The following is a 24,156-nucleotide window of genomic DNA, read 5'->3' as shown; positions in this document are numbered from 1 at the left end:
TGCATGACTGGGCAGCAGTTAGAATGTTCATGCAAGTAGACGTACCTTCAGTAGGGACTAAGGCCGAGCAATTTTTTTTTTGTTTATTTAAAATTAAGAATCGAGTTGACTCCCCAAACTGAATCTAGTGATTTAACACCCTAGGATTTATAGGACTTATTTCTACTGGGTTTCCGTTTGTGATTTACCTACGTGTTTTCTTGCATAGTGGTTCCTTTTTTTAACAAATTGCTGATTTTTTTCCAGCAACCAGTACATTTGTCCAAGTATCAGTTACATGGTTTCAGTTATTGATTCATTGTTTAAAGAAGGAATTCGTTTTGGTTTACAATGGCCCCACTTTTGCCATTTCCCTAGGATTCAGTTTTGGAGGCCAAATAGTGGTAAGGTGTAATTTTGTGCGAAGTGACCTTTGGGCGCACCTCACTTTTTGGGCAACTTAAACTGGTCCACTCATAACATAAGAGTCCGTTTTCTAAAATGAAATCACTGACACTGCTTATGAAATTATCATTTCTAGCAACCTTTCCCTCAGCCACGGATTCAATAATGTCGGGCATAACACTGTTTGTAGGGCAATAGTGATTTAGTCACCATGTTGAATTAACATCTCATTAGATAACCGATTTGTTCACAGTGCAGCAGCTGGTTTAGTAGTATTCTGATGTGACAGAATACAAATTACTTAAACTTTTCAAATATAATTCATAACATTCAAAGTATATTTTGCACCTCAGCGCAACCACCCCTGAGTAATCATAGAAATGTATACACTACACCTAACTGCAGGCTTAATATTAAATACTTTTAGAAAGCGTGAAGGCTAAAAAAAGCCTGAGCACGCCATTTCTATCAAACATTGCACTTAGTTTTTAACGTAAGAGGCAAGATGGAACAAGGGCAATGTGGGGTTCTTACAGTAATTGACTTGCTAGTACTTCAAGAAAAGGATTTATTTTGGTCTTTGGCACATCAAAAATAAAAACAAATTGGATTTCTTATGGACAACTGATTATATTTTAGACAATTACGGATATCCTAATTACTCCAGGCAGATCTAATTACTGTTTGCATAATCTAATCTAAAATTGCTAATGTTTTGACACATGTTGAACTATGTGAAATTCTTAATGGTTTAACTGTTTCCTAGGCGAATCTTGTTCACTGAACTCTTTTTTCATTAAAATCACCGAAAACCCTTGCTTTTCGATATAGTATTTCCACACATGCAGTGCATTTACATTAAGAGAGTTCTACGAACCAAATGCGACCTGGATAATAGTGTAGTTTACAGTGAGCTACACATTTCCCCTCCCTTTAAAGTCCAACTTTCCCACGTAGTATCTGTGGATGTATTCTAACCTGCAGAGGCAATGAAAGCATGCATTTACACTCCAAGTGAGAGCAGTTCAGTAACATTAGACATAGTTGCGCATAACACCATCATTCCAATCTCTTCCCAGCATACGATAGGAAACAATCATTGGCAGAAACAATCATTGGCAAAGCCAATCGACCAGGTGTTATCTGCCTGCCTACTGGCTTTGTCAGTGCTTGTTTTTGCTAGTCATGCTTTTGTAAAGCTGCTTGCCCCTCACCAATAGAACAAAATAGCTAAAATCAAAAACATTTTTGGTCTGCGAAAGCACACACTGCCCTAGTAGTCCTTCACACTGAAGAAAACTACTTTGTGTGTGGATGAGCTCCTTGTGAAAAAGCCGAATGTTGTCACTTCCAGTGAAGTTAAGAAACAAATGAAGTGGACTGGAAGAAAATGTAAAAGACACATCAGCAGGTCAATGGCTGAAGAGGGCTGGTTGAAAGCCTCTGCGAGTAAGTATATCATGTACATCATTTTAATGAAATCAAAAGGTGTTAGCTTAGGCCAGACCTAAAAATGCCAAACTGAAAGCAAACTCCTGCCTGCTTCACAGGTCGGATTTGTTGTTCATTGAACTGCAGTATTGCTCCCACTTCAGAGGTCCCTATTATAGGCTTGCTCTTTGAAAACGTTGTAGGAGTTTGGAAGTGCCCAAAAAGTACTCATGAAGTCCGCATCAATGTTTAACTGTACATTTTATAATATTTAAATTGTAAGCATTATCTGCATGTGCAAAGGGTTCCTTGATGTCATCGAATGTTCTGCTGCGTTAACCTAGTAAACACTGCTATTTGTCTTCATATTCAAATTGTGCCTACTTATGAGTAACCTAGAATGGGTTCCAAGCATCCTCCAGCACCATTTTATTGGGACATATGGTTTATGTAGTCAGTCATGCCAGAAAGATAACGACACAGGTAATAATGTATACCCTCATTAAAATCTAAGCCCTGTTACGTTATCATTTGTCTTGTTTTCTCTCTTTGTCTCATTACTGTTTGTCATAGCTCACTATTGTCACTGTCTTTCACTTGACACTCGATCACAATTTTGTGTAAATTGTACAATTAAATATAACACCATAATAATACTAAAATAACACAAAATTACAAATAAACCCCTTTTACTTTATCAGAGCTCCTTCAATGATACCAACACAAACGCTATTTCTTGCACTAACATTAAACACGTTTTTCATTCATATAGCATAGTTGTTCTGTGACCAAGATTTCACAACAGTCAAGAACAAAAAAAGGGCGATTGTTGCTAGGTTAGTCATTGATTCTTATATTTATATTCCATATTCATAGTTCTCTTCTGGCTGGAGGAGCTTGAGGTGCTGACTTTACACTTCCCAAGCTTCAGTCATCACCACTAAGATGAATGATTTTGATGAGGTTGTAGTTGACAAACCTGTTTACATCCTTTCAATTCAGAAACCTACTGAAACCACCTGTTCCCTGATCACACAAGACGACCTGAGCTCTTGAAGGACTAGATTCTTCTAAAAGTACTTGTGCACTGATGCAGAGGCTGGTTTGAACATTTCTTAATGCGACTCCTCTCCAGTGCCATTCCGTTCTTCTCACAGTTTGAGATGAAAGTGTGTCAGACATCAGTGAAGAACCTCAGCCGTCCTGTGTGGCGTATCATCGAGAGTGCAAGATGTGGAGCTTTGGCTACATCGCTGGGACCATCGACCTTTTTAGGAAAGGGCTTGTCCCTGAATTCCTTAGATGTGGAAGAACATTCTATAGCTGGCCTGTACAAAATGGTACCAACACTGCAAACTGCTTCGTCTTGAACGGGCAGGGATGTTTCAAGAATTGTTGGCTCCAATTACGGAGACTCGGATCATAGACTGAACAATCTGCAGCCCAGGGGCCCTCTGTTCCCGAAAGTCCATTGCCAAGCACTGAAGGCTGATGGTAACAGGCACTGTGGAGGTGGGGGATTTTGAGGAGCAGGTTACTGTGTCCCTTTTTAGATAAGTGTTTGTTTTTTAACTGTAGCTCTGTCTGATGTTTATGTAATACTCTTGCAATTCTCGACAAAAAGAACTATTCAAAAACATTGCAGACTCCTTAAACAGGTCTCTGTGCTGAGAATGAAACAACATGGAACACAGCAACGGGAGATGAATCAGAAGGAGTTCCTGTTTAAGGTATCCCTCCAACAAGTATGCCGTACACAGTATGTTAGCTGTATTATAATGCACTGTACTGCCGCATTCTTAAAGAGCTTCCTACCACTTGGGTGGCCCAGAGGCGTGGTCTTTGTGGAAGAGGCTACCCCTCAAGTGGTATACAGTTATGAGAGTGTCTAATTATTATAATGTAACTTATACACATTAAATGTTGTGTGTAAGGGTATTCCAATCATGCCGCTACTTGGCTTTATCCATACCTAGGCATGTCAGGAAAGCAAAAGGGTGTGAGGTTGATACAGCAGCACTTGACGTTTGATACCATCTCCCATGTGTTCAATGGATGGGCTTGGTGTGTCCATCACTTTGAAGTTGAAAGTTGTGGGAACAGCAATATGCTCACAGCTGTTAAATACTCTGGGTGGGTGTGGAGCTTTCATATTCCAACTTGGAGAAATTTCCAGAGCTAGGCAATCTTTATCACAAGCACGATTTTCTAAACCTACCAATGGTCAAAGAAAGACCATCCTGGAGCTGAGTGTGTTTTTGTGTGGTAGGTATAGCTATTACATAAGAGCTATACCTACCAATAAGATCTTTCCAAGCAAATGGAAGGCAAGATGGATGATGCAAAATGTATTAAAAGAAATACATGTTGCCAAAGGCAGCCAATGAAAAGTTTCAAAGGTTGTGATGATGTGATCATGCTTAGATGTAGATGCTGTCTATGTAGAATGTTCTGGATCTACTGGAGACTCTGTGGTGTAAACATATTGCACCTTGGTGTAGTCCATTGCTATAATCAAGGTGGAGACAACCTACGCAATGGTGGCCAGACCCATGTGTAGGGATTCATAGAGCAGGCAGATATGATGCATGAAACACAAACTTAAGAAGAAAGATCAGCTACTTGATTTACAGAGGAAGAAAAGTGAGCTCAGAGTCCATGATCCTCCTGAGTTTCTCACATTACTTGTACGGTTTATTGGTGGTGTAGGTCCCTAGGCAAGATGGAAATCAGGCCAGGGTCCTCATGTGAGGATCTCAAGTCTAAGGAATTATGCAGTTTGCACATCATCTGAGCATCATTCTTCATCATATTTGTAGCAGGTGCAGGACTTAATGATATCTGAGAGAGGGCTGAGGCAATTGTAGAATAGAAGCTGTGATGGTGGAGAGATTAAATCAGGAGAAAAAGGAAACAACGCAAATGAAGGAAGTTTTGTATATGAGACCTTTTGGAGATATAAAACAACCGTCAATACAAAATGGAAACTTGGATTATAAAATACTTCAGCCTAAATAATATGGTTAGGTGGAACACTGGATAAATGGAACAGAGATCTAGTAGTAGAGGAGCACAGACTTCATTCTTGTTATTGGTGGCTTTGAGGTCACCCCATCGGGTAATTAAGGAAAGTTATACATCCCACTAAGGTGGATTCCTGTTTGGCAGACTGAGAATGTGTTGTTTTGTTTGGGTAAGGTGGAAGGGTATGTGAAGGTTGATCTTTGACAAATATTCCCACAAAGCGTCCCTTGGAAATTGGTCTGAAGTTGGAGGCATTGGCTTTCCTTACTAGGGATTGTTTGGTGTGCAGGATTCTGGTCACTGAGAAATGTGCCAGGGGCCATAGAGAGGTTTATGTTGGCTCTGTCTGGTAGTGCTTCTAAAGTAGAGAGACAAACATTCTTGAAAGTTTGTGCAGGGCAAGGATCTGTTGGTAAGGCTATAAGCGGTGCTTCTGGCTATCATGATCTCTGTAAAATCGATATGTTAACAAAATATTCAGCAAAAAATATCATGTTGACAAAATATTGTGTCAAGAATATTTAGGATCAAAATATTATGAAAAATGTTTTTATGGATAAGCAGAGTTTTACTCTATATAACTCCCATGTGTTTACCGTGATGATATATACCTACATATGGAGTTAAGAACAGTAAAGCCATACTTACCTATTTGCACGTGCCTTCTTGATATTTTGGCCCTCAATATATTTGCCAAACTGTTCTGTCCACAAAATATTTGTGTAACCAATACTCTATCAGTGATCCATACAATCATTAGTGGTTAGTGGGCTGAAGGAGAAAAATTTGGCATCTGAGCCGAATTGGAAAGTTTAGAACAGTGAAGGTTGCGAAACACTTCCTTTGTGAGGAGGTAGGTGTATAGGTTTCTCACGTGATAGATGAAGTGGTTTGGCACATGCTCCAAGGTATGATGCCTGCGCTGCTGCTAACAATGAAATGCTAGGTACGCAGACAATATCAAATATGGATTGGAGAAAAAACTAAGCTGTTGTCTATTAGATTTTTTAAATAGGCTTGGCAATGGTGAGTCTACCTTTATTATTTTCTAATGAGAACATCGGCTTCTAAGAGGGAAGAGCCTCTCTGTATGAAGCCCAATATTGTTGAAACACATCAATCTCCTGTGGAACCACTAAAGAATTGTAAATCATTGGTTGTATTGCATATGTGATGCAATATCCAGCAACAGGTTAGATTGGAGGGTGTTTTGGAGCTCCCATTCTGATGTTGAGTAATCTTCTTCTATTAGACTTTAGTTAGAATGTGCTATGCAACAGCAATTAACAATGTCTTATTAGTACAAGTAATAAATTGTGAGATCTTGTTGTGAATCTGTCTGGAGCAACTGAAGGATGTCTTGTGCCTCAACAAAACCCTATTCCATACAAGAACCAGTCTTTCCATGCTTCAACAATTTAACAGGTTAATCTGTGCCCCTATACAGATGTTGAAGAAATTCTGCAGAGAAGGCACACAGTAACATACTGGCATGGCTGGCCTGGAACTTATATCGTTTAATTCCAAGGACTGGACTATTGCCTTTGTGCTAGGTTTGTTTTATAAAAATACCATATTTATACATACTTTCTGTTGTGTCCCCAGTGTCATGGCCGCCTGTGGGCCCAAGAACCACAGTACCTTGCCCGGTCTTGTGATTCCGGGGGCTCATAAAACATCACAAGAAGTCTGAGGTTCCCTCACCGGGGACTATCTCAAGCTCCAGGAGTCAAGGCTGCTGTTTCCTGCTCATCCAACACAAAATGACAATCACTTTTGTCATTTTGGTGATGGAGGAGCAGGGGAGAGCAGCCTGGAATTTTCCTTTATTTTTCCATCAAGGCTGCTTCTTCCTTTTCCCAAATCATTATTTGTCCTATCATGTAGTGTTTAGTGTAATTTCCTTTACCTGTTCTGCTAATTTAAAATAGCTTTAGACTGGTTGGAACGTGTGCTTGTTTCCTCATTCCCTCCACTTCCTGATCTTGACTCTTCACTCCATTAGAATCCCACTTTTGAATGAATATTGCTGGCTTTTTCAATCATTTGAAGTCTTTGTTGAGCAAGGTCATTTTTTGGGCTACTTCCTACCGAGCAGTTGGCACTCTCAAGTGAACTTGCCTAAGACATTTTCCAGTGTGTGGTGACAATTGGCTTTTGGAAACAGTCACTTTTACCTCAGACAGCTGAAAATTCAGATCCGGGTTATGTGTAAGGTTCTAGCCCTGAACACATACGATTATTGAACATGAATAATACCAATTATCAGTCAAGATCTGAAAATTCAAATATGTCCTTTTGAAGTTCTAAATACCATTTACGAATTAAAGCCCTTATATTACTCACAGCTAGCTTTAAGACCTTGTTTCTGTTACCCAAGGTACCACAATCAACAAGGCTGAATCAGGGTGTCTAGAGTACTGTTTCAAGGAGAAAAATTCACATCACAAATCTGGTCATGCTGCATTGGCTCCAGTTAGAGGCCACAGCCTTTTCTAGCTAGCCTTCCCCATACCATGTTCAATCAGTAGTAAGACAATAAATCTTATTAGCTGCTTACCCTTCATCAGACTGTATTTAAAAAACAGGCACATCATTTATTCACAAGACATAGAACATATCATTGAAGTTAACAAGAAATATCCCACAATTCCATTCCAAACAACACATGATCTTGTGTTTTATTTATTTTTAAAGAGTTTGTTCCCTCAGCAGTTTATGAAATAAAGCACATAAACTAAAAATAGAGATGCACAGCCGTTCAAAAGGACAGAACCTGACAGCAAGGAAACTAATAGTTAAAACACCATGTTTTGAATAACTTTCTATTATTATTATTAAGATTTGGGCTGTCACATAAGGCAAAAAGAAGATGTTTCACAAATTAGCAGTGGCAGCAGTAAATGTCCTATCACCATATGTCACTGATTTGTCTTTAGCAGGTCCCAGACCCAGCTCTTCCTGTGCTGCTGCATCGCTCTTGCTCCTGTCTTCGCCTTCTTTTTACCCCTGTCTTTTGTGTGCCTTCTCCTTGCTTTCCCCTAGTTTTTACTGCTTTCTCCTTGCTTTTCCCCTGTTTTTGTGTGCCTTTTCTTTCCGTTTCCCTTGTTTTCACTGCTTTCTCCCTGCTTTTCCCTCTGGTTTTTGTGTACCTTTTCCTTGCTCCCACCTCCTGTTTTTTTGTGTGCCATCTCCTTGCTTTCCCTCATTTTCATTGCTTTTGCCTTGGTTTTCCACAGTTTTTTGTGAGACGCCTTCTTGTTTTTACCTCTTTTTAACTTCAGTCTCCTTGCTTTCCCCCCATTTTTGTGTGCCTTTTCCTTGCTTTTCCCTTGTTTTGACTGCTTTCCCCTTGATTTTTCCTGTTTTTTGTGTACCTTCTCCTTTCTTTCCCCTTGTTTTCACTGCTTTCTCCTTGTTTTTTCCCTCCTTGCTGTTCCCACCTGCAGCCCGTTATTTACTGCCTCTGACCTGGCCCCTCACACTACCTCCCAGTGCCCCTCTCTCCTCCCAGGAACGACTAATGGAGATCGCAGCACGGCCTTGCAACAGACATGGCACCAGTATGCTAAAGGCATGCCAGAGGTAAGCCCGCCTGTGCCCTCCGCAACTGGACTGCACCCAGCACCAGGATTGCTGGTCCCCGACACACCCACTGTTACAATGCTGCTACCCTCCACACCCTAAACACTGGATGACCCAGAAAATGCTACTGCCACGCTGCACAGCACTCAACGGTAGGACAGTTCTCCTGAGCAAGATGCACTTTCTCCTGCACAATCACATCATGCAGCATAGCACCACATCGAAATCTCACCACAACATACCAGCAGCAACACACCAACCACACTGCCTACTCCTCAACAAACAGCTGATGTGCAAGCACTCCATCGATTTCTTGGACCTCATCACTACCCTCACACTTGACATGCTATTTCTCACCAAAACCTGGCTCAAACCTATCCACCTTAGATACTGCCGGAGCAATCCCTGATGGATATAACATCACTCATGAAAACCACACCAGCAAGTCAGAAGGAAGAACATCCACAGTGCACAAAACCTGAAAAACTGAACCGACAATACTACCACCCCCATAGAGCACCTCAACTACAAGCTCGGCACGGACGACGAGACTACCATCCGTAGTACCCTTACAAATCAATCCCCAGGCCCACACACCAGCTTCTGCAGCACCGTTGCAGACTTTATTGGCCCCTAGACTTTGAATACAAGGACTACATCTTCCTTGACAACCTTAACTTCCACACTGACGACCCCAACAACACCACACACCTCCTCGAAGTATGAGCTATCTCAGATTAACCCAGATCATCCATGACACTATGCACCCCGCCTGACACATGCTGGACCTCATCTTCACCTCCAGCAGCCACATCACATACAGCCATGTCACCAAACTCACATGGACTGACCACTCTGTCATCCACTTCAACATCTCCAGTCCCTGCATGACACCCCCAAGATATCCAGAGCTCCCCACCGGGCATGGAGCAAAGCTTCAGAGACCACCTGGTCTACCCTCCCCAACACCTCGAGCCCCATCACCAACTATGAAAGCGGAGTGAAGAACTCCATCACCCGGATCACCAACTGTTATGATAGCATCATCCCCATCAAAAGCAGCATCCAGAGAAAATCCTCCAGAAAGTCTAGCTTGTACCCTCTTGAACTCGGGACAGCTAACGAGAGAGCAAATAGCTGGAGAGGAAGTGGTGTGCCAGCAAAGACACCTCCAACAGGGCAGCTTTCGAGACCTCACTCAACCTCTCCCCCTGCCTGCTGAGAGCAACAAAGAAGGCAGCACTAACAACGGATATTGAAACAAACAGCAACAACACCAAGAAACTCTTTAACATCATTAAGTAATTCATCATTCCAGCGGCTAGTGAAAACAACATCACACCCTCCCTGGAGCTGTACGACAACCTCATGGATTTCTTTCACAACAAGACTGCAACCATATGCAGGAACTTCGAAACCCAACCTACACCTACAGACTTCATCGGCAGAGTAGCCTACTTCTCAACACCAACCACAGATAAATTACCTGGAATCTTCTCTCCACCAAGATCATAACCTCCACCATGAAATCCATCTACTTGGGAGCCCCCACTGACCCCTGTCTGCACCACATCTTTAATCATGGAAACCAAAGGATTGGCCAGGAACTTACCTTTCTACTTAACACCTTCGTCACCACCTCAACCTCCCCGATGTTTGGAAACACGATGAAGTCAAATCACTATTAAAAAAACCTGCTGTGTACTCAAAAACCACTGGCCAATTTCCCTGCTCACTTTCCAAGCTAAGGTACTGGAAACAAATCATCAACAAGCAACTCAAGGTCTACCTGGAGCAGAACTAGGTACTTTACAGCTTCCAATCTGGCTTCGGCAACAATCAAAGTACCAAAACCACCCTTATTGCAGCCACAGATGACATCTGTACCCTCCTTGACCAAGGAGTCAGAGCAGCCCTGATCCTCCTCAACCTCTCGGTAGCCTTCCATATCGTATGCCACCACACGTGTGTCAAAAGACTCCATCACATTGACATCCGTGGAGATGCCCTCTGACAGCTCACCTACCTCCTTTCACCTTCAAACCAAAAGACATCACCTGCGGAGTCCCCCGAGGATCATTCCTCGGCCTCCGTTTTTTTACACACGTAAAACACTGTTGACCAGCCAACACTGTCATATCCCACAGCCGCAACAAAATCTCCTACGCAGATGACACTCAATGCATCCTCTTGCTCAACGACAACCCCACCACCACCTAAACCAATTTCCACAGAAGCATGACAAGCATTGCTGACTGGCTGAAAGCAAAGTGCTTGCAGCTAAACACAGACAAGACTGAAGTTCTGATCTGGGGCAAGAACAGCAATACATGGAATGACTACTGTTGGCCTTCCGAACTAGGACCCACACCCACTCCTTCTGAACATGCCTGAAACCTTGGAATCATCATTGACAACAGCCTCACCATGGAATCACAGATTTAAAACCATCTCCACTACCTGTTTCTTCACTCTGCGCATGCTACATATGACCTTCAAGTGGCTACCCCAGCACACAAGACACACCGTGACACAGGCCCTAATCACCAGTCGACTAAAATAAGGCCATGTCCTCTACATAGGAATCGCCTCACTCCTACAAAGACTTCAGACCATACAGAATGCCACAGCCAGACTCATCCTGAACTTTCCCCGATGATCTACTGTCACACAACAGGCACCTCCAAGGCCTCCCTGTGCAGAAGAAGTGCATATTCAAGCTGCTGACCCACGCACACAAAGCTCTACACAACCATGGACCTGCCTACACAGCCTGAATTTTTCACAACCTTAAGAAGACTACTCTCCGCCTCCCTATCACTTGCCCACACTCCACTCATTGACTGAAGCAGAGGTGGAGTATGTTCCCTCTCCCACATAGCAGCAAAAACCTGGAACAGCCTTCCCATGCATCCTCGGACTATCACCTCTCATCTGGAATTCCATAGATCTCACAAGACCTGACAATTCGAATGAGCCAGTGAGACCTCGTGCCCCTACCAGACACAGTTTTTCAGCAATACTTTTATTGCAAATGTTGCAGTGATATTATCAATGATGTAATAGAAGAAGTCATGACTGATAAGGGATTATTAGCAGTGCCTGGCACAAGTTATAGTAACCTTAGGGCACGAGTTAACTTCTTGGGAAAAGTATATATAAATTGTTATGGTTTTCTGTGTCAAAGACGTAAACCTAACTATAGCGCCCCCCCCGTAACCTTTGTTTTGTTTTGGGAATTTCCAAGGTTTTTTTAGTTCTATTTTCTAACTATAACATCCCTGTACCCTTTGGTTCTTTCAGTGCATTTGTAAAAGAATGTTTATGGTATTTCCTAACTATAGCATACCTTTGTTTTTTTCAGTAAATTTCTAGGGATTTTTTTTATTGTAAAGTAATATTTAGTTACCGTACAATAATCCAACAGCCATCTGTTGTGTGTGGCGAGGGGTTGGTTGCAAGGCCTGGCCTACGACCAACCTCCCACATGCAGCCAACCCCATGCAGCACACTGCCAGAAACTAAGAAACTAGGTGCTAACTATTACCACCACCTAGCAACCGTATTGGCGCCAGTAGGTAGCTATAGTTAGGACATGGTTTCCATAGGAAAAGCAGGTTATTGTTTTTCCAATAACTAGGGCACCATTTGATGAATCTTCACAAAATTTCCAAAACTAGTTTGCCACTCACTTAAGCTGCATTCTTCAATGTTTTGGGGTGATTTGTCAAGCGGGGACAGATAAAAAGGGGTTTCCAAAAAGCATTTTCCCCTGCCATTTCCCATAGAGATTTTGAACACAACTACAGCTTGAGCTGCTGAACGGAATTATACCAAATTTGTCAGAAAGGTAGATTTTGGTCCAGAAAGATCTCTTTTTATGATTTGGTTTAAATCCATTCAACAGTTCTTGAGAAATTAAAGCAAAAATAAATCTGTATATCTATAGATGCAGATCCTCTGCAGAGTGGAGAGATCTCATGCAGAGATCTTGTAGTGAATCCTAGTTTGTTTCAATGGGATAACAGGAGTTAGCTTAGCTTTTGCTTGCAGACTCGTGCCCCTGTCAACTAGTGACTTTTAACCTACTTAGCTTGCTCTGTCTTAGACCATTTATTTAATTAAATCTTCTAAGATGGCTGCCGTGTTTATAGTTAGTCCCTTTTGTCTAGAGTTATGTTATCAGTGTCACCTCGCTAAGGCGTCAACTCATACAACAAAGACAAACAAACTATAGGGGCTCACATTAGAAACTACCGTCCCAAGCATGCGGCGTTATCTATTGTTTTGGAACAACCTACATCAGGGGTCCAAGTAGATCTGTATAAATACATCACACTTTAGACAGATAATCAGAGGGACTCCGACCAGATACCATCGCTGCTATCGATGCTGCATGTCGCCTTGACACTGACCCGGACTTTGTGTTCTGCCGATGCCTGAGCTCAAGACCTCATTCAAGGTAACCAGGGTTGGGGGCTCCCTTCAGGGACATGGCATTGGCAGATTAGGTTTAACATACCCAGCTCTCCTGTAGGAAGAAGGTTAGGGCTATTATAAGGTAGGGTACACGGACATATGATATGCTTCATGTCTTCCTATGCTAATACAAGATGGTGTGGGTCTTCATAATCATGACCCTCGTCTTTACAATTCTATCTCTTGTACTGTTCATTATCCTAATCATCGCAGCCAATATGATTTACTGCATTATGTTGAATAAGAACTATTGAAACACTACTGCATCTTTGTTATTGCCTGTGTTTGGTTGAGATATAATATATCTGTGAGAAAAGGGTAATCTCCGTTCAACCACGACAGTCCCTTAGATGTCATACTTCTGAGTCCATGCGTAAAGGCTGCCACATATCACCATTGACTGTTTGGGTTGTTGGTGAGGTACAGCTAGTGAGGCGGAAGGGTTGGGACTACTGTTGCGACTTGTTGTAGGACAGGCATAGTCACCTACAAACATAAGTACTGTCATCCCTAAACGAGCAGTCTTGCCCAGGGCAAGAGTCCAAACTACGACAATCTGATTGACTGCCAACACTTCATCCAGGAAGTGTTGGCAGCCATTTTGTGACTCACTCAGTTGAGTACCATAGTAAGATATAAAAAGAAGAGGGCAGGGTAGGAATACTCTGACCCCAAAGGCCTGGTGGTGGATTCCTCCAGGGGCCAAAAAGATTTTTTTTCAATTGTTGAATCTCTACAAAAATGAACAAAAAACCAAGAGAGGTCTCACACACTTGTCTAAACTTTAGCACCAGGTGGGCCACGTTCTGTAGGCAAATTTATACAAGTCTTTTGTGGAGGTGGTGCATGCAGTCCCCCTCTCCATGGCTTATTTCGGCTCTGGGGGCCACCAACTCTTGGCCAGGCCAATGTACATTAAGGTAGGGATCTGCGTGGCCCCCGCTCAAGGCCATTTACAGCCCTGGGGGCCATCACCTTACCGGGGCAAGGCCAAGCTTTACAAGAAGGGACAGCACAGACCCCAGCAGGGCTCTTTGTGGCCCCAGGGACCACCACCTTCTTGGTTTAAGGGTGATTTTTGCAAGAGGGATGTTGGCCATGTGGACCCCCTCCCAGGCCAGTTTTGGGCCCAGGTACCACAAAGGAATCTTCATGAAATTTCAAAAAGCAAATACACCATGTCGGTTCAACTGCTGTCTTGAAAGTTTCGGGGTGACCCTTCAAGTGGGGCCGAGAAAAATGGGAGGTCCCAAAACACATTTTCTCCATGTATTTTCCATAGAGATTTTGAATATGACTACAATCCGATACCCTGGAGGGAATAACACCAAATTTGTCAGAAAGCTAACTCTTGGTCCAGAAAGCATGCTTTTTGTGATTTGGTGTAAATCCATTTAGTAGTTTTTGAGGAATTAACAACAAAAAATGGTATATCTAGAGGCAGGAACACTGCGAATCCTCCCGATCTTCTGCAGAGACCAGATTGGCTGTCAACACTTCAACCAATAATTGGCAGTCATTTTGTGACTCGGACTCAGCCAATGGTTGGCCAGGTTCTTGGAGGCATGACATTATATACAAAAGGGCCCACCTCCTGAGTCTCTTATGAGCCCCTGAGACCACCACCTCTCAGAGGCTTTATTGTTATTCATGAGGGGGGGAGCCTGGACCCCACCACTGGGCTCCATGACCACAACACCCCGGGGGCTAACTAAATATAGATGCAGGTGCTGAGAGGACCATCTGGGCCCCGGGACCACCACCTTCCCGGGGCTAACTAAATATAAATGCGGGGCTGCATGGTCTCCCTAGGCCCTGGTTACCACCACTGGGGGTGGTCCCAAGGCAGTGTGAATAATTTTAAGTGGGAGGTGGGGTTGTGTGACCTGGTCACTAAAGGAGTATCTGGCCTTTTAAAACTGTCTTCCACTATAGCCTCTGCACCGCCCTTCTGGAAATGTTCGCCTTCTATTTCAGAGACTAAGGGCATCATTACGAGGCTGGCAGTCCTAGGACTGCCAGCCTTGCAGTGATGGTCGGGCCTCTGCAATTGTGGCGGTCCGATGGCTACATTACATCCCTGGTCGGCGGACCCACCAGGAGACCACCGTCCCCGCCAGGAACATGGTCCCCAATGGGGTGACGATGGTCTGAGTTGTACTGAGCTAGGGCGGCGCTGAACTCAGCGCCGCCTGGCTGATTACAACTCAGCTTTCTGCCAGCCATTTCATGGTGGAAACCCCACCATGAAAAGGCTGTCAGAAAGTCAGTGCAACAGGGGGGCCCCTGCACTGCCAATCCCCATTGCCCCCTTGTTCAGCACCCTCGGAATGTGCACTGTCTGCTGTACAGACAGTGCTCATTCCGAGGGTGCTGTGTGCTACGATATTGGTCTCGGCTCCCTTAAAGCAGCCAAGGCCAATATCTTAAAACTGTTTATGCTTCTCAGCCTGACGGGAACGTTGTAATACAATGTTTATGCTGGACCTCCTGGCAGGAACATTGTAATATGATGGGGGGACGCCACCGGTAGGAAGGTGGTATCCTCTGCGCTGCTTTGGCGGTCCCTTGGTGGGACCGCCAAAGTCAAAATGAAGTTTTAAATCCAAATGTAGAAATCTTCACCTCAGCTTTGACAGTGACACTAGCTCCTCAGACACCTCCTGCAGACTTGCCCCACTGAACTTTTCCTTCTCAGAACATTTTTCATAGACACTTTTTCCAAGTCTGAAGTTAAGTGATGACCAGGCCCAATCCACTTCTTGTATCCAAATCACGCGTTATCGTGTTCAGCCATATTTTTCGACATTGACCTTTTGACTTTTGCCTGACTAGATGTCTGTGGTCGGCATTTTGATCTTTAAGATGCTAGTTCTCAATAGAAATGTTACAAATTCATAACTTTGAATGTTTTGATTGGATTTTTGTCATTTTAGTGTCAGAAAATGTAATAAAATGTACTCTATTTTTCCAAATTGGTTTAGGATTTTTATTGTGTCATGTTTTTGCCTTGTTGCTGTTTGTGCACTGCATAAATACTTTACACATTGCCTTTAAGTTAAGCCTGTCTGCTTTTTTGTGCTAAGCTAACCAGTTTTAAGCACTGGTAATTTAGTGTATTTTTGTGGTTCACCCTGTAAAGAATTGTGGCTGTTGCTTGACCAGGGCTCACACCTCAGTAAACCAGCAACCCAAGTTCTCATATTATTTCTATAATCGTAGTAATATTGGTAGTACCGTATGTCTGGGGTATATAAATCATGAAAAACTTCTAAAATACAGCCAGCGGATATTTAGGCACGTTGCACTGTCCCTGTTTTTGCTCATCTTTATCTTAACCCTGGCTTATAGACCATGCTGCGTTTACAAGTTCTGCAGCCTAAATTCAATAAATGCTTGGCCAACAACTGTATACTTTTATGAGCCTCATATACCTATTTTGTCAAAGAGAAATGAAGATTGCAACTGGCCAATTTTGGACCAAAGCGATTAGCACATATATACTAATAATCACTGTTAAAGTATTTTTTGTACTTTTTCCTTTTAAACCAATATAGTATGAATCTTTAAGTAAAAAAGGAAGGGCCAAGTCTATATGCATTAAGCTTCATATATGTTGCATTTAAACTGTGTAATGTTCATCCGTTAGAGCTAAAAGGAAAGCAGAGTATAACAACAATGATTTGAGGTTTTCAGTAATGTAATCGTTCTTAATGTTCTATAACGTCATTTATATGTTGTTTATTTGTGCTGGTATGTCGGCATAATATCAAACAATAAACTATACTACTTCTTGCCAAATAGAAAATATGCAGTTCCTGAATGGGCTCACCTGACAAAAATTGAACCAGGAAAAAGAGACACTGATCTGAGAAATTTGCTGAAGAATCTCCATGAATTTACAAATAAACTGAAAATGAAAGTGTCCTTCATAGAATAATGTTCCTAATGAAAGCATGGAAATAGTTCTTTTTAGATCTTAAGAAGAATTGTTAGACAGGAACGTTTGTTTTTACCCACATTTTAATAGTATGCCCTAATTTGAAGAAGACTAAGAGCATGATTTAGAACTCAGCGGATGAGTTACTCTGTCACACCGTCAAATCTAAATCCCATTGTGTCCTATGGGATTTAGATTTCGGTGGATGGGGTATCCATCACCATTGTGACAGAGTAACCCATCCGCCAAGGTCTAAATCAGGCCCTAAATTTTTATTTACTTAAGTTTAAAGGCGAAGATAGCTTATATTTACATAATGTCTGAGAACACTGAGTTGAATTTTTTTTTCGTGAATTACTTTGAGCCTGCATAATTTTAAGGCCATCTGAACTACATAAATCATCTATTCACAATAACATTCTGTAAGTTATTCTTGCCCACAATCTTACTTGAGTTGTGCATCGCTGATGTTAAAGGCTATTTTTATTAATGGACACAACATTTTTGGGGAAATTTTAGAATTTCAAACCTTTTTTTAAGATTTAGGGCCAGATGTATAAAGAATTGAGTTAATAAATGTTGTTTCAAATTGCCTCTGACTTTTACCAAACCCATTTCTTTTTGGCAAGCAACCTACGTACTACTAGGCAGTTTCATAAAAACTTGATTCATAGTCATTCGCAATTTGACTTACCTCCTGACTATTAATGTCGAAAGTCACAAATTGTGACCCACTATGAATCACTGCCATCACAGGGATGGTGGCTTGCCTAGGTAAGTGTCTGTGATTGCTCTTCAACTAAGTGACAGGAAAACAGGATTTGTCTACAAAAAAATGAATGAATGTTTAACTTACATTCTTTAAGGATAGGCACTGGTCCATGGGACCATTACCTACTCTTAATTCTTTTTTTAACATTCCCTAATGTTTTTCAGACTCCAGTTTTGGAAGTTTGATTTTCTTGTTTTTAATTTTTCTTTTATTGTTCTTCTTCTGGAACTGTTTGTTCTCACTCCTCTGGATGCACATAGCAAATTTGAGGTTGACTCTAAGAATCAGTGGACTGTATAATCAATTCTTCAGCTGCAGCCATCACTCTTTTCATGTGAGATGCTTTGATCGAAGTGGCAAACCTCCCCTTCAGAGGCTCTCAATGTTAACAAAGGGAAAGGGGCCCCCTTTGCTTTTGCACATGCCTTACCACTGCCTTTCAATTGTAGGTAAAACATTAATGTTTTGCAACCGGATTTCCTCATGAAAAGAACAATTCCAAATATTTTTATTGTATTTCTTTTGGTAAAATTAATTGGAATTTTGATTAGTCTATATTTTCCTGCTGGATGTCTTTCAATTCATATAAATGCCACATAACATGATAATAGTATAAATGATTAGTGATTACATAATAAACATATTTTGAATGAAGATTTTGGAGAAAATACTGACAGATTTGCTAAGATTATACACAGATATGCTGAACTTGTTTGATCGTCATGCATGCACCTAGCTACCAACATCTGTCTCTGAAAGTATTACTTTCATACAAGTTCCTTTAAGTTATGATTTAACATGTTTCATTGTCATTTTAGTAATTAATCATCAGAACAATCTAGAAGAATGAGTATACATAATGTCTTCCTATTGATACCTGTGCATAATTTGCAGTAGCTGATCATTTTAAAGGTGTTATATATCATAAGAATACTAAACTAAATGAATCTAACAAAGAGTGCGTGTAAATTGAATACATTGAATATGAATTTATCCGAGATTATAAATGAAGGAGATCAAAAGAGGGGTCAGAAAGAGTGAAAGAAAATATTTTAATTGAGTAGATGAAATGTTAGTCGACAGCTCACAACAATATCCTAGTCTTAATTTTGGACAAGAAACAGAAGGAAAATTGTGTGTGTCAAGAATGACAACGTACAATTTGTATACTAAAACAGTTGCTATTGAGACTAGTGAGTGTATTTACTGTTGTGTAAGATGAGTTTTTTTATGTAAGGTGTGACTAATGTTATGTTTAAAAGCATTAATTATTTTTGTAAACAAATTGCTTATTTTATTCTCCCAAAAGGTTGAATAGGTTCTTGTTATTTTGCTATAGTGTTCTCAAAGGTTTGAGTGAAATTATTAAATGTAATTTTGGGTGGTGAAGAGAGATAATGCTGGTTAACAGTCATTAGATTTGTTTGGTATACGGATTCCTCCTACTGGTGTGGGTTTGACTAATGTTAAGATTAGAAAGTTGTTTACTAGAGTAGAACGTTTGGCTACTAAAACAGCAGGGGCAATAACTAAAATCATTGAAGTGATGTTTGCCAATCATTCAGTGGTGATACAAAATCGCCTTGCATTAGATGTAATTTTGGCAAAAGAATCTAGTGTGTATTGCGTAATTAAGTATAACTCAGTTGTACATATGAGCCTCACCTATGAATTCAAGAAGATTACCTGCAGTGTCCCCCAAGGATCATCCCTCAGCCCCACCCTCTTCAAGACATACATGTCCTCGTGGCTGACCTTGCCAGATCACATGGACTCAACATTATTTCCCACGCCTACGACACCCAGCTAATCCTCTCACTGCCTCTCCACCACCAAAGCCTACTTCCACAGATGTATGATGAACATCACCAGCTGGATGAAGGACAACTGCCTCAAGCTGACATGGACAAGACAGAAGTCATCACTGGGAACAGCTCCTCACCATGGAATGAGACATGGTGGCCTGCAGAGCTCAGCCCACTCTCTGCCCTGACAGACCACACACACAACCATGGCATCATCTTCAACAGAAAGCTACCTGTGAAGCAACAGGTAAACACAGTCTCATCTGCCTGCTTCCACACCCTATACATGATCCGCAAGATCTTCAGTGGTTGACACCAGAAAGACTATCACACAGGCACCCTTGTCACCAGCAAGTTGGACTACAGGAACACTCTCTATGTAGGAATAACCACACACCTCCTGAAGAGACTACAGACAATTGAAAACTCATTGGCAAGACTCACTCTCGACCTCCACAGTTAGCCCCACATTGCAACCCATCTTAAGAAGCTACACTGGCTTCTAATCCAGAAGATATGCCAGTTCAAGGTGTTGGCTCATGCATAAAAAAAGCCCTGCACAACCTAGGACCAGCATACATCAACAAGCGCAAGAGCTTCCACCAACCAACCAGACATGCACGATCCACCTCCTCTTCCTCGCAGATGCCCCCCAGATCCACTGAGCCAAAAGCAGAGGATGCTCTTTCCCTCATCTAACAGCCAAAGCTTGGAATAGCACTTCAGGACCACCTCATTTTTCAAGCAAATCAGGAAAGGACTCAAGACCTGGTTGTTCAAATGGACTTGGCACCACACAGCAGCTAGCAGTTCCAGTGCCCTGAAACACTCACAGGTGATTTGCCTCACTTTACAAATAACTGATTGATTGATGCCTGTATGATTATTAATATGTATATTGATAACATGACTAAAGCTTTGAGTGTGGTTCCTCCTATAGGAAAACCTAGTGTGTGGCAAATGATTGGTGCATGAAATATTGTGATTGGTGCATGGCTTGGCAGAATTGGTGGAGATTTATTGAAACAAAAATACTAACCAACTATAGTCATAATACATTGTAATGAGTATAGTGCTAATATTTCAATTTCATTTTTTACAAGCTGTTTACATTAGGGGTTTGAAATGTGTGAAGAATGACTCAAAGCAGGAGTACATGAAGAAATGAAGGTTATGCAGAACAATAAATTAAATGAGTTAACAATAATTGAAATGTTGTTAAAAGTTTAGGGTAGTTTTATGATTATTTTGAAATCATCTGGGGACTGAGAGAGTGTTTTTTATTCATATTTGCAGGAAGAAACGTGCTATGTGCTATTTTACATGGACAAGTCATTCCACTTGTATGTTTCTCTGTGCTATTTTCCATTTCAGAAGATCATTTAGAATACAGTGTCAGTCATGGTCTTTGCCTATAAAGTAAATGATGATGTATTATGTTGCTTGCCTCAAGAGGATGCCATGTCCAGGATGTTCTTGTTCTCTGTATCGATTCAAGAACTTTGGCTCAAAGTTCCTGTATGGACTATTTATTGCTTAAATGCATTATTATTGTATACATGTGTAATGTAATGCACAGTGATCTGCTCCTGTTTTTAATCACGTTTGTTTATTATTATGCAGCAAAGTATGTGTTCCTAAATATTTCCTTTATCATGTGAGTTATTTCTAACAGTGAATCTTCATTACTCTTCTTCATGCCAGTACATGCAATGCCAGGTAATAATGCAAGTGTTCTTGCCTATTACACTACCTTGTGATAGAGAGGAACCTAAAGGGGAGGGCAGAGAAAGAGTGTAGATAATTATTTTTTCAGTTAGCTAAGAAACAACGTGGTGCCTGGGTATCGGTGGCTCACCTCTTTTAGTATGTACTGGGACAAGGAAGGATAATCAGAGTAATGAAAAGTACATGTCAAACATACATCTTTATCTTCCAAGCGTAAGTGGCATGAAAGGTACAGGACACTGTACCAGATATGCATGTGTTGAATAAGTAATGCATGTAGTGCACAACGGTAGGGTTAAGAAATAGGAAGGAATCAGAAATGTGCACAAAAACAGATTTATTCTCATATTATGATAGGTATAGTTCATGCATGCATAGAACTGAAATTTGTGTACAATCCTAAAATAGGGCCATGTCAAAATTTCCATGTGGTAACCTTTAATTTTGGATGAAATTCTTAGTTAAAGTTCACATGGCTAAGTTGCTAACAGATTTCAGAATGCATAATTGTTTAGGGCCCGATTTAGAACTCAACGGACGGGTTACTTCATCACAACTTTGATGGATGTCCAGTCCGCTGAAATCTAAATTCCGTAGGATAGAATGGGATTAAGATTTGGTTGGACGGGATATCCACCACAATTGTGACGGAGTAACCCATCCACCAAGTTCTAAATCAGGCCCTTAATATAAAGCCTTCAAATTTTAAAAACAATTCTCTTGGTCACCCAATCCACCTATTAGCAATTTACAGTTCTAATTATATCACTTTCTTAGAGCTTGTTGTGATGCCGATGAATGTTCATGAAGCACTCAAAAAAGCTTAGATTTTTAAATAGTTACTACAACTATAGTTTATCTGCTACCATATAGCAAACTCACTGAATATCTCAAATGGGCATCATCTAAGCAGTTGCACTTCAGTCATATGTCCTTCCCAAATCAATATTTTGCTACAAAAATAAATACTTGAAGTTATGGAACTATTTCAACTTCAGAATGTGAACTCAGCTTTTTTCTGTGGTTCTTTGTAATACTTCTTTTATGTTGTTTTCTAATTTTTGACATGGCACCATGAAACAAACTTTCACAAAATGTTGGTTCACAAAGCAAAAAGTAATAGAATACCACTAAGTGGCAAAAATAAATTGACATATATGTGGCTTATGTTTCTGAGTATTAGGTTAACATACTTGTTATCTACATGTATTATATTTTGAATCTCTTAACAAAATACAAAGAAAACAAAGATTCAAGTCTTTGAGATTACTATTTAAATAGATTTTACAAATTCTGAATCTTACATTATCTCCATCCGTGTGACTTTCTGCATGGCAAAGGCATTTGTATGGTTTAAGGCTTGTGTCACACTGGTCAGCATGTCCGTAACAGTTGCACCTGCAATTAAGATTAATAAGAATTTTAGTACACCAGGACTTCCATAGGTGCCCTACTGATGAAAGATTTTTAGTGATTTCGTAGTTTGTGAAAATAAGGTACACCTTTAATTGATGTCATCAGAAGCTTGGTGTGAAATGTCTGAGGATGTGCAGACAAACACAATATCACTTTTGGCCAATCATAAACATGAACTAATAGCTGTGGTCAAAGGAATATTAATTGCAAACACCTACCCAGCATGGTAGAGAAATGCCATTAAATCTACTAGATGTATTAACACTAATACTTATGACATTGCTGTACATCACAATATTTCTCATATTTTCGATTCTGGTCACTGTTGACACCATGATGCTCCTGCTGGACAGTCTAGCATCGACATGCAAGTATTCATGAAATTGTTCTCAGGTGTGTCTGTGCTTTTAATTTGTACATCAGCAGCAAATTCTCGGTGTCCATCAAAAATTCTAACTTTTTTTCTGTTTCCATCCTCAATCTGAATCCACTCTTTGAAGCACTTAGAGATCTAAACATTGTCTGGCATATTGCAGTTAGGCCTGCATACCATTTTTCCATAAAATATATATGCCAAATTTTCATAATTTTTTCTAAACATGGTTGGCATTCTAAAGGTACCCAGGGTTTGTGAATTCACCTGGAAGGAACTGAGAAAGCAGCCAAAATGTAGCAAAATGTGTCATTTTGGAACAAAATGGTAAATAAAATCTGTGCAAGTCAGTGTATGTTTTTAATGCTGTGCTCATATCACCATCCTTCCACCCTCTCAGGAACAAGCATGGTTGCAAGATACATCTTTCCAACAATGTTTACATTTTTCAAAGCATACATTGATTTTTCCCATTTTTAGAGTTTCTTCATACTTGCAGTTTGAGGTAGAAAACGGTGAGAAACCCATGATTTAACCGTTTAAGAAAATGATTATTAAAATCAAAAGAAATATTGAAAATATGCAGGAAAAAAGTAGCGATTGGTGACAACGTTTTCATCTGTAATTATTTATTTTGATACTGATTTACATTTGTCAGTCTCATCTGGTCACTGGGTTGTATAGTATTTGTTGGTTGTCCAAAAACATGTGATACTCAGTGCCAACAATTGAGTTGCAGCTCATAATGATATTTAATTGTGTAGTACCATACAGCAATTCATATAGTAAAATCAAATGAATGAAAAAAGGATATGCATGGAACGTTATGTATTTTTTAAATGTGCCCGAGATACTGAGATTATGAATAGTGATTATGTCTACAACTCTGAATTTGAGGTTACCTTTACTATTCTGTAACCTGTTCTTTTATTAACACTGGCTTACATTTAGAAGGCACAATTGTAAAGAAATTCAAAGGTTAATAGCAAATACTCTACTATTCTGTATTCCCACACTTTTCCTAATAAAAACAGTATCGCATTTGTGACAGGAAAACTCCAAAATGGAACATAAAGACATCAACATTTTGCCATGAAAGTTTACCGATTTTGTGGATAACTGTGGTATTTGGGCCCAGGCTAGGCCAACAGTCACCAAAATCTACTAAATTTAGAAATTTCTGAACGCTTGACGCCCGGAAGAGTCCAGGATGTGTTAT

General features: G+C 40.7%; 1 protein-coding gene across 1 annotated transcript in view; it reads right to left on the bottom strand.

Annotated features, from left to right (window-relative positions):
* Positions 1 to 24,156, bottom strand: part of USH2A (usherin) — a 3,586,186-nt gene that overhangs the window by 3,200,798 nt on the left and 361,232 nt on the right. The window contains exon 9 of the mRNA XM_069233891.1: positions 22,453 to 22,546. Coding sequence (XP_069089992.1) covers positions 22,453 to 22,546 — 94 coding nt within the window. The remainder of the gene's footprint in view (positions 1 to 22,452; positions 22,547 to 24,156) is intronic.

Source organism: Pleurodeles waltl, chromosome 5 (assembly GCF_031143425.1).
Source record: "Pleurodeles waltl isolate 20211129_DDA chromosome 5, aPleWal1.hap1.20221129, whole genome shotgun sequence".
Lineage (NCBI taxonomy): Eukaryota > Metazoa > Chordata > Amphibia > Caudata > Salamandridae > Pleurodeles > Pleurodeles waltl.
Note: the sequence above shows the minus strand (reverse complement) of the source record. Positions and strands in the feature narration are given on the sequence as shown.